At 37.0% G+C, this 12,727-nt stretch overlaps 1 protein-coding gene across 3 annotated transcripts in view; it reads right to left on the minus strand.

Moving 5' to 3' along the window:
- The window catches only part of CDKAL1 (CDKAL1 threonylcarbamoyladenosine tRNA methylthiotransferase), a 429,529-nt gene that overhangs the window by 143,568 nt on the left and 273,234 nt on the right, over positions 1–12,727 (minus strand). For all 3 annotated transcript variants that reach the window (XM_084510786.1, XM_084510787.1, XM_084510788.1), the window contains one exon: positions 4,555–4,700. In XM_084510786.1, the coding sequence (XP_084366912.1) occupies positions 4,555–4,700 (146 nt within the window). The remainder of the gene's footprint in view (positions 1–4,554; positions 4,701–12,727) is intronic.

Raw genomic sequence — 12,727 nt, forward strand, 5'->3', positions numbered from 1 at the left:
TGGCCTAGAAAGCTGCTGAAGCTACCTGGTTTTGGCTTAACTCCTTGTAAAGAAATAGGGAAGAAGATAACATCCCTGAAGCCGGTTGTCTCAAAGGACTATGTAACATCTTCTCTCATTTTGGATATTAAGTTTCTTCGGACACCTGCAGCAATAATCCATTATTTGCCAGGCAACTAAGGTTCTAGTTTACATTGAAGTGATTAATCACCTTCCAAAATTTCAATTTATTTTCCACTGCTCTCATTTACTATTGGTCCTTTACTTTCTTTCTCCAACTGCATGTAATTGTGAGCCTGCATATGCTGAAAAAATCAATTCTTCATTACCACTGAAAGTTACTGAGGCTAGAACAGGCTTGCTAGTAGTCCTCTGATTTTAATGGAGTAGAAGGTGCAAAAAAGAAGAGAACTTTTAGCCTGACAAGGCCTTGACTCTCGCTTCTGGCAGCCCATGTTTGCTGATCGTATTGGAAAGCACACATATTTCCAGCATGAATTATGAGACAATCCCGAGTGAACAGCAGCAGCCACCCACAATTAATGTTATGCTTCCATTTCACAACACACGCACAGAAACACACACAAAAATTGGGAGGCAAAAAGCTTTTCTTCAGCTTCATGCTACTTCCAAAAATACAGACAGAGCATTTCAGCCTGCCTCTAAACTTCCCTATCTCCTTCTCCACTCTCCCCCTCTCATTTGTCTAGATGTTGGGTTACTCTCCTATTGCCTTACGAAGGGACCATAATAGGGAAAGATTAATAAAGGCTTTGATCAACATCACGATTGCTTTACAAACCAGAGAAGTAAGATAATGCAATACTGCAATTGGTCAACTGCAAACAAGAAATCCGAAAACACATTACCAGTGTAAGGATTTTTAATGGGTATATATCCACATTGTCCCTGAATATTTGAGTAATTACAGAATATGACATTCAGGTTCTATAACTGAAATATACTCCAATTGTTTGCCTTTATGAGCAAAAGTAAATTTCAGTGGATTAAGTTTCAAAATTTTGAGATAATTAAATCAGTCTTGCTCTTTTTGTAACTAAAACCACCATCTTTCTGAAATATAATTTATGCAGAATCTCGAAAGTTCAGACCACTTGAAAAAGAAAACAACTCACATTTCAAAAAAATGAACCTGCAATTAAAAGAATTTCTGATATAAGACTATAAATTTATTTAGAAGCTGCTGCTTATGTTCCTTTTTATGCAAACATATTGAAATTAATACCTCATCCAAATGAATATCTCCTCCTCTGTATCAGTCAGTTTTGGGAGTAGTCCCTCCACATCCACAGGTAGTGACCAAAAAATATAAAAGAATAACTGCAAGAACCCTCATCGAAGCACAAGTTGTACAGGACTACCTTCTAAATTTATCTGCAAATCCTCATTTCTTTTATGCTGTTCTTCTCCAGAACAGTTTACAAATGACTCTTTCACTAATAAAATATATATATCAATACTAAATCTTTAGGTCAGCTACCAGCCTATCAACAACATTTTCCTGAATGTTAGAATTTAAAGAAAATTAAGTGCAAAAAGGACAGCAAAATTTAAAGAATGCATTTCTGAGTACAAAACAAGGCTTCTCTAGTACAGCTTTTCAGTCTGATGGGTTTGAATTTCAAACTACAATTTGTTATCCATCTGGATACTAAACCAAAAATGTTGTCACCTGGCTGGACAGAGGGTCTCTAAATACAAAGTACTGCATATCAAATAACTGCAATGGAATATCAGTCTTTGTTTTTAAAGTACACTTCTAGGGTTTCTGCCTGAGGAAAGAGTCCTCAAAGGTAGGAAAAAAAAAAAAAGTGATGCATAGTATCACAATTTCAGAGGGTCTAGAATGCTCCATTCTTTTAAAAAGTGAGTTTTAATGAAAAAAAAAAGTTTTTGAGAATTCTAGCTTCTCTATAAAACATTCTGCACTCAGTGGGATACGAACAAATCCCCATCTTCAGAAGGAGATACCTCTGCAATCAATTCTTGGCTCTCCAGAGGAAGGAAAACATTTTACTATTTTTCTGGGAGAAAAAAAACTCCCAGAGTATTTCATTGGTCTGATGGGGAAAAGAAAGATTCAGGAGTCCCTAGTATCTTTGGTATTCAAAAACCAAAGAGATCACGTGGTTCATTTTTTTTTTCTTTCTTCCCTTCATTTTTACTTCCTGTATTTCATGCTTATTTGCTCAGACGTCTGAAATCAAGTTATTAAGCACTTAACTGATAACCGTATTATATTTTGGTGTGCGACTTTACTTCTTCAGCGGGTCAGCCTATGGAATTACTGGTTTAATAGAATTTTAAGTGAAGACACTATCACAGTAGATGTCACATTTTAGAGATGAAGGTGCCATTTGGAATATACTGATAAGGCCCTGTACATTTCCTGTAGGAAATTTCTAAGATGACTTTATGACCCTAGGAATATGAAAAGGAGATATAGGGTGTTCTACTTTTGTTTTATTTTTCCTATTTGATAAATGGAAGATGGAAATAATCCCTTTTGGCTATTAAAGTAGTTCAAACACTTATTTAATTTTAGCTATTTTGGCTGTAGGCTCTGGAGTTGTCTGCAGCAATGTTAAGTCCTGGCAATCTTTGCTTTCAGACCTTTATGGGAATATCTATATGGAATGCAATAGCTGGCTGCTGCCGTAGGAGGAGAGACTACAAATGAAGACACTAGGCTCTTAAGTGCAAAAGAAAAAAAATTAGTTTTACAGATGTGCACATGTCCAAATATCCAAAACGTTTTCTCTGTCCTGCATAGCTTCCTTATTCTGCTGCCATATGGTATAAGGAATTTTCCATTTTAGCATTCAGAGACTGTTTCCTAACAGGAACTACTAGATAGTTTGGTAGTTTCTTAGTAAGCAGGATAAATAAAGTTTATTATTATTCAAAAACAAGACATCAAGACAATTATCTTTTCCTTGTAAAATTTACTACAAAAAGCCTGTGGAAGAAGATGTATGTCGTAGATTACTTTATATTCAATGACCAGCTGTTTTAAATTTGGATATTAACTAATTCACGCTTTTCTCTGTGCAAGAGCTGAATGATATAATAAATTTCCATATGCCCCAACACGTGCCAGCTATAATAGGTTATCGAAAATCCAGCTGCTGTTATGATAATAGCTGCCAACGTTAGAACTACTGAAGAGAACAATGAATCAGCTTTAAGTCAACCAAGACATAAACTGACTGAGTTCTAAGATACGTGGGAATACAATATAGCTGTTCATTTAAAAGTAAAGTTGACCCAAAGCCACACGAAAATATCAAGAATCCACGTGCATTGTTTAGGGTGGAAAATTAATTCCAGATCAACATATAATGGCAACAAAGATAATAAATAGTGAACCTGTATTTTTATAATCAGCTCCATTTCAAGCAATTGCTGTAAATGTACAGGAACACACTATAAACGACAAAAAAAAAAAATGCAAACAGACTCTATTCTGTTGTAGTTTGCTTTTCTTTCTTATATTTCACAATTCCCATGCAATTCTTGCATGACATTTTACATGCCTAGACTGCTGGATTTTTGAATAATCATGAAAAATCAACTATAAAAATGATTATGAGAAACTGTTTGCTTTTGTTTTAATATCCAATATTTTAACGTAATTTTAGAGTCAAAGGTATCCCTTTGAATTAAATCCCCCCTCTTAAATCATTAAAAGAAACATATAAAAAAAATATTAGATTGAGCAAAAGTAGCCAAACAAGATAACTGAATTAATTCTCCAGATATTTTTTATGACAATTGGCACAGTAACACACACAGAAATATGTCAATATTTAATTTTAAAAGCTAAGAAGACTTCATTGGATATTACATTAGTACTTGTGGTTACACCTTTGCATGTAAATGGAACTATTGTGTTCGGGTCAGCATAAGTACAACATTATGATATATACTTTTACTTCTTACAATTAACTGTTCTTAAGGAAAATAATTTTAAAATTATACTATAAATCACCCATTCCACAAGCAGGATGATAGTATTGCTTTATCAGTGTAAACGTACACCAGCCAAAGGACATAAAATACTGTTTGCTCAAAAAAAAAATACCCATTTACATTACCTGGAGCTGGCTCATCTCCATAACACAAAGCACACAATGTTCAAAAGCCACATTAAAGAAGACTTCAACAATTTTAACTTCAAGCAGTCTACATATAGTGTTTAAGTATAAAAAATAATCTAAGAATGTATTATTTGAAAAAGATTAGGAATATATCGACAAATTAAAAGCATGTCATGCAGATATTTAAGATGCTTATAAAATCTCAAGCAAAGGGTCAAACCACATCAAGGATCATACAAAAAAAGTCAGACTTTGAAAGCTCAAAGAAGTTCATTCTTTTTTAATACCTTAATGAAGAAGTTGCAAGTTATTGTGTTTTCAGCCACATGTTCTTGACATTAAAAAAACAACCATAAACAAACAAACAAACAAAAAAAAAACAGCCAACAAACCCCAAACCACTATTATTTTCCTCAAATATTAATAGACTTACTTTTCTTTAAGGAAATCCACTACTCGTTTGAAGTCTGCCACGCAGTATTCTCTTTTCATGTCCATGAGCACACTGTCAGAGGCTGACTGGACTGGTATGTGCAGAAAAGCATACACTCTTGGATGATTGAGAATCTTCGCCATTTCCTATGAGTTATTCAAAAAGGAAAAAAAAAAATAATAATTATGAAACCAATACACAAATCTCCGTTAAATTCATATGTGGTACATATCATTTGTAACACTTCTAAAACCCAAATAACACTGAGTTACAGTAGCCCAGTTGAGAGAGTAGTGACATATGAAAATACATGGAAACAATTTTGTTTTTAAAGAAAGAAGAAAGCTATGGGATTTCATTTCCTTTGAGATAGGCCTGACATTCCCTAAGTAGTACTAGTTATCCATTTAGAAGAAAACTTCAGAAGAAAATTATTGTGAAAATCAGTGCTTTCAGATGGTGGCTGTTTTCAGTTTCATTAGATGGCAAGGGTTAGCTGCTTTCCTGTCAGAGTCAAAAGAGTTCTCAGATGCCAATATATGAATGTCTCTAATTGGAATATCCTTAGAGTCGGCAATTTGCTAATTAAAGTATATCTGATCATTTGCAAGACTGCTCCAATACTAGTCTGAAATCTCTTAACTGTGTTATTACAGACTCCAGGGATTAAACGCGTTTGGTTATAAAATGGATAGAACTAAGCAGTGGACTGCTAAAAGCACAGTAATGGCTTGAAAAGAGGCAGGGGATGTTATGCATTATGTACAGGTACAAAAGGACAGTAAGAAAACAAGGTATAGGTAACAGAGAGTGCCAAAAAAAAAAAATCAAAATCAAAGCCAGACCAAACCCCAGACTGCCTTTTCCCTTTGGTTAAATTATCCTTATCTCGACCCATGAAACTTTTTTTTTTTTTTTCTTTCCATCTTATTTTCTTCTCCCTCTGTTCTTCTGGGTAGGGGAAGTGAGAGAGCAGTTTTGGTGGTGTTCAGTTTCCCAGCAGGGTAAAAACACCACACAAGGACAACAAGAAGGGCTTCTTCAAGTTTATCAATAGCTAAAAAGATGACTAGGGAAAACAGGAGCCCGCTGCTGAATGTGGTAGATGTCTTCAAAACAAAGGATATGGAGAAGGCAGTGATTCTGAATGCCTTCTTTGCCTCAGTCTTCAGTGCTAAGACAAGATGTCAGAAATCTTGAACCCTAGAGACAAGAGAGGAAGTCTGGAGAAAAGATGACTTTCCCTTGGTAAAGGAGTATCAAGTTAGAGATCATTCAGGCAAATTTCACACCCACAAGTCCCTGGCCCCCAGTGGAATGCACCCACAGGTGCTGAAGGAGTTGGTCAATGTTATTGCTAGGCCACTCTCCATCATCTTTGAAAGGTCATGGAGAACAAGGGAGGTGCCTGAGGACTGGAAGAAAAGGAAACTGCAGGCCAGTCAGCCTCACCCTCCATCCCCAGACATAGAGCTACTGGAGCAAGTCCAGAGAAGGGCTACGAAGATGATTAGGGCACTGAAGCGTCTCTCTTATGAGGAGAAGGTGAGGCCTGTTTAGCTTGGAGAAGAGAAGACTGAGAGGAGGGGATCTTACAAATGTATGTAAATACATGGAAGGAGGGTTTAAAGAGGATGGAGCCAGACTCTTTTCAGTTGTGCCCAGCACACGGGGCCATGGGCACAAACTGAAATGCAGAAAGTTCCAGCTGAATATTAGAAAACACTTCTTTACTGTGAGGGAGACAGAGCACTGGAACAGGTTGCCCAGAGAGGCTGTGGAGTCTCCTTCTCTGGAGATATTCAAATTCTGCCTGGATGTGATCCTGTGCAATGATCTAGGTGATCCTGCTTGGCAGGGGGTTTGGACAAGATTTGATCTGCAGAGGTCCCTTCTAACCCCAACCGTTCTGTGACTGTGTGATTTTAGAACAACTACTCGTGTATACTCTTGTGCATACCTTTCATCCAACAAGTATGTATATACAAAACCTGAAAACTCTCAAATCACTTTAGAAAGCAGCTTTGAAGGTTTCTGTCTAAACTTCTATTATGTGTTTATGATAAGCAATTACATTACTCAGTGGAATACCTACCCTATCCCAGATATGTAAACTAAATAATACAGTAATAATTATATTGATAATGGAGGGTGTAGAATTTGATGCACAGCAAAGGTGTGTGCAGCTCTCAGTGTAAGCCAGGGGTAATTAGCTTTGAGACTGAAAGAGTAAAGAACATGCCACCAAACATCCATAAAAAGCCCTTTTAAATGGAACTACTTGCCTATGTCCTTAATTTTAGACATTCAGCTAGAATACATTGTTCAAACGAAACAGAACATAACAAGTTCTGTAAAATAATGTCACAAAATGGGGAAAACTTTATTTTTTCCTCATTTAAGCTTTAGAAAATACTATAAATTAAGTTTATAGAAAGCATTCTGGTAGTCATGCAATTTTTATTTTTACTTTTTTTTGCATCAGTAGCATGGGCGATCACCAACCGCATGAAGTTCAATAAGAGCAAGTGCCGGGTCCTGCACCTGGGACGGGGAAACCCTGGCTGCATGTACAGACTGGGCGATGAGACGCTGGAGAGCAGCCTAGAAGAGAGGGATCTGGGGGTCGTGGTAGACAGCAAGTTGAATATGAGCCAGCAGTGTGCCCTGGCAGCCAGGAGGGCCAATCGTATCCTGGGGTGCATCAAGCACGGCATCGCTAGTAGGTCAAAGGAGGTGATTGTCCTGCTCTACTCTGCGCTGGTGCGGCCTCACCTCGAGTACTGTGTGCAGTTCTGGGCACCACAGTATAAAAAGGACATGAAACTGTTGGAAAGTGTCCAGAGGAGGGCTACGAAGATGGTGAAAGGCCTGGAGGGGAAGACGTACGAGGAACGGCTGAGGTCACTGGGCCTGTTCAGCCTGGAGAAGAGGAGGCTGAGGGAAGACCTCATCGCAGTCTACAACTTCCTCGTAAGGGGTTGTCAAGAGGCAGGAGACCTTTTCTCCATTAACACTAGTGACAGGACCCGCGGGAACGGGGTTAAGCTGAGGCAGGGGAAATTTAGGCTGGACGTCAGGAGGGGGTTCTTCACAGAGAGGGTGGTTGCACACTGGAACAGGCTCCCCAGGGAAGTGGTCACTGCACCGAGCCTGTCTGAATTTAAGAAGAGATTGGACTGTGAACTTAGGCACATGGTCTGAACTTTTGGGTAGACCTGTGCGGTGTCGAGAGTTGGACTTGATGATCCTTAAGGGTCCCTTCCAACTCAGGATATTCTATGATTCTATGATTCTATGTCTAAAATATCACAAATGGCAGAAGGGCTGGAACCAAGCTGTATACCACAACCCTACCGCTTAACTCTTAGTTCAAAATACTTCACTCAACCTTCAAAAACAGACTTATGATACAAGAAACCAATGAAAGCCAAGTTTCATAATATGCTTCTGAATCTGCCAAGTTCATAAAAATAACTCTACAACATAGAAAGAATTAATTCTCTCTCATTCCTCTCAAAGTTGGCAACTTCTGAAAAACAGACTCTTCACTAAGTGATCACTTTGTGAATTCTTTTTGAAGGTAATCAACTACTACTTAGAATTTCTAGCTATAAAAGCATATTTTTAGCCCAGCTTTTGCAAGGCTAATGACCATTTGATAGAAATCCATAGATTTCTATCGCAAGCAAGATCTTGAAATATTATGTTTTAAAAATTATGATTTTGTTCCTTTCCCTCTGCATTCATACTAAACAACACTTATATTTTTAAGTTTTTTCTTTTTTAACCTTAAAACACAAATTGATTCTTTCCATTATAGTAGTGGCTTTTGAATTTTGTACAAAACTAGCCACATATTGCTGGACAGCAGGAAATAAAAGCATAAATAACTTGTATTTACCTGTGCTAAAGACACCATATATAGTAAAGAATGAGAAACTACTTTGTCTTACCACAGTTTCATATTGTTTTTTAAAGTCACAACTGAGGAACTTCTCTAAGCATTTTTTAAAAATTTATTTTCATTTTTCTTCCTCTTTTCTGTAAGAAAATTAACACGGTGCTGCAGAATATTAAACGTAGAAAACAAATGCTAAAAACTAAAATGTGCTCTCCTATCCAGAGAATACCTGGGTTAAAAAAACATACCTCCCAGACCTAGTAGTTTTTTTAATCTTACAATAACTTGCACAAACCTGATGGTCTCACATTTGATCTGCTTCAGGGGCATGTGCCAAAAGGGAACTTTCAACAACACTTCCTGTAAGAACTAAACTGATACGTATTCAGTGGTCATACTTAAAAACATACTTATAAACATACTTAAAAGTGGTCATACTAGTCAAAACTGCTTCTTCCAGGTATCTCCCACTAAAAAATAATCATGACTTCTGCAAGTGTGGATATCTTGCAGGATTAAGAATACAACTGTTTTCATTTAAAGTCATTTCACTTGGTCCTGTACTAAATGAGCACAAAATGTCCATTAACTAATTGAATTTTTCAACTGTCACTACAAGTCTCTGTATGGATCAAAAACGTAAAAATCCTAAATGGAATAAATCCAGAATGTTCAGTTATGCACTAAGTACTATTACTGACAATTCCACTGCATTGCTTTGTTTTAGAAAGATGCACATCAGTCTCTCAGAATCAAAGAAAGTGAATTCTTCAAAAAGTGAATTGTTTGTCTTACGTATCAGAAATGCATGCACAATACACATTACATATCCAGGGACCCTCATACAGTCTAGTTATTGAGGTCACAGGCTTCAAGCATGCTCTAGACCCTCAAAGCTCCTACAGAATAGAATATTGCAAATGAATTTCTACTGTGAAGTTCTTTCTTCATGTACTTTCTATATCTAAAGCTACACAAAAGATGGTATAAGTACTTCAAGCACTGAATTTCTATTGAGTATATTCCCATGTTTTCAGGCATAAATCTGAATCAAATGCAGCATGGATAATTTTTTTTTTTCACCAAGTATTTCAGGACCATAACTATTAACAGAACAGAGATTATTAACACCAACTAATCAGACACAAGACAGAAATGAGAAAGCACTGTGTCCTTGTCATTTGTTCTCTAAGTACCACTAGTGCTTTTTTTTTTTTTTTTTAACTTACTTGTCACAATGAGAAACTCAGAATGAACAGCTCAAAAGGAGGCAGAATAATGAATTAAAAGAAAATTTTCAGATATCTGCATAAACCAATCTTTCAAACTTTCTAAGTGCTCAATTATAAATACAATATTCTACCCCCAAACCATAATGTAAGATCGTTCCAGTCTTACTGTTTATCCTCCCTACACCTAATGCTACACTCAACTACTTCACCATATAGGTGTGATTAAATACAGTCATGTGCTGGATTGTCATACTTAGTTAATCCTGACAGATTTTCCCACACCACAGACTGCACACAGAATACCAGTTTTTATCACTTAATAAAACTATTAGTTAATATCCCAGAGAGAGCTTGAAGGACATCAGAGGCTCATGTATAATTGCATTTTAAAGCATCTCAACATTCTAAGGTTAACATCTGTTTCCTGTTGTTATATATATGTATCTTTCCAACAAAGTGTTTTGCATTAGTAGATATAATTGCATATTTCAGCTAGTGGGAAAAAATGCAATATACATTTTATGTATTTTTTTCCATCTGGAAATAATAAAGGAACAACTTTTTGAAATCTTAAGATGGCGAAAGAAAACTTCTGTCTTTAATCATGACTGAAACAGCTGATTGCCTTTTCCCCCTGTCCTGTGGAATCTACTAATACCTACACGAATCAGGAGAAGCACTACATGAAAAGGACATTTTATGTAGGAACAAAAAGTCGAAGAGTAGCACAATTTGTTTCAAGCTGACTTCACAAAAAGCAAAAGTCATGTAGTGTCAGAATCTAACAATGCATGTGAGAGACCCTTTATGAAAATGATCGCATAGGAACTATTTTTTTCCAGTTCTTAGCAGCTGGAGTACATCAGAACACGAGGCACATTGCCTAGTCAGTATATTTTATCCCAACAATTACAATATACAAATTTAACCACCTAACCAGAAAATCAATCCTTCTGTTTGTCATGACACGATGCACAACCATGGAGAATCACAAAGACAATAAACCTCAATATCCACACATCTCTCTGTCAGTATCAGCAAGCTTTTCAGACAGTGATTCTTTCTCCTAAAGTAGGCAGAGGTCCAGTATTTGAATTCTCCCTCATGTTTGAGTCACAGTGATCTGAATAACTTGTTTCCTAGCGAAAGAATTTTGTCCTCTGCCAAAAGCGAAGCCCAAATACATGCTCATCCATATGGAAACATGACAAAATGGCACTCCCTCAAAACTTTTTTCCCTTGTGGCAGATGTTAGTTTGAGATACGTAACGAGGAGTCTCCGCTGATAGTTGCCATCTAGAAGCCCAGTGGTGCCACCACCAGCGCAGCCTGGATAAAAATCAAGTGGCTATGGTCCATTTTTGAATTCCTCTGCTACAGTGAAATTCAAAAACAGATGAGGTCTAGTGATGGATGCATGGCAATGATGACAGCGTGACTGTGGCTGGAAAGCCCGTAACAGTTTTGTTAAAATTTGAACAGGGAACCCCTCATGCCTCCCCTGAGTAATAGGTTTGTAAAACCCAAGAACGTGTAGGATACATAATCACAAAGCTCCCTAAGCATACTGCTTGGAAGGCAATGCCTCTCCCTCATCTGGACAAGAATTAGGGGAGCTGTAATAAAGCCACACGTTGGACAAGGTGAGTGGCAACCCCTGTCCCAGGTAATGATACAACACGCACACACAGGCCTAAGCAGCTCATTAGGACAGAGAATTCACTTGGGAGCAGCTAGATGCACACGCAACTCCGATCAATGTAACTTGAACCTTAAGATCAGATCTTTGGGTTGCCAGATGGAGAGCAAAAGTTTGTTTTGCCACATAGGAAAAATGCCTCCTACATTATCAAACAAAGAACTGGTATTAGCCCAGGCAATTCTTTTTCCCCCCATGATTACGGATTAAGCTGAATCTCTGAAAAAAAAAAAAAGCAAACACAAACCAAGCCAAACCAGAAACAGCTATATGCCTTCAAAAATTTGTCATAACTTCTTTTATTAAAAATGAGGACAGGCTAAGAGGAGTTCTTGTTAAAAAAAAAAAAAAAAGTGACAGATAATATTCATAATATTCCAGATAATACTGCAATACAACACTTTCATAGCCCAACTGGGGTTTGTTCCATCTCTTACCATGAATCAGTATACAAAGAAACACAGAGCACCAAATACTAGCCATCTAATTTTTTTAAAGAAACTTTTAAACACAGAATTATCAAGAACTTTCCGACTAAATTAAAAGCATGCTTCTCTCCAAGACATTACTCTTAAGCTGGATATAACTGGTACACCTAAAAAGAGAAAGAACCTCTTCGCAGAGTACCATTTTTGCATTTATCTGATGAAAACAGTAATTCTTAGTACAGCTATCTGAACCTGGGTTCCTGAAATACTTCATGATAAGAAAATTGGAATACCTATACCACCATGCCTACCAGCAGGCCTGACTTTACATTGCATAAAATGTGAAGCATTTTTTTGCTTTCCACAAGGCTACTTATTACTCACCTTGTTTGGAACTGTGAACGCAAGTAAGACAGTGGAGTCTCCACAAGTGTGTTACCAAAATTTAGCCAATTCATTGAGACATTTGGCATTAATAGTATAACATTGATTTCCAGAAGGCATTGAGGACCTTCAGTTCCTATGTGAACCTATGCAGGTTGTATCATTGGAAACATGCAGTAAATAAATGGCTCAGTCCTTCAAAAAATGACAGCTGTTAACGTTGCTATTGCAGCCATCACTGCAATCATAAAGAGACTCTGCAGAGTTGACTTGTCCAGTTTCAATAAATGGATTCACTTTAAGAGGAAATGTACATTTAATTAACTGCTGGAGCGATGGCTTAATGACTTATAGCCAGCCAACCAAACAGTTAATGTTAATTCCTTGTGAAATGATTAATTCTGATCAGCAAGAAAACACACACCTTTTTCATTTTCTCCAAGGTGCTCTCTAATTTTTCATCATTAAGCACTAGTCTAATGAAATATTTTCTTCCAGAAGTAAATTGATACTCCTCTTTGCAATA

The sequence above is a fragment of the Aythya ferina genome (assembly GCF_964211825.1).
Source record: "Aythya ferina genome assembly, chromosome: 2".
Taxonomy (NCBI): Eukaryota; Metazoa; Chordata; class Aves; order Anseriformes; family Anatidae; genus Aythya; species Aythya ferina.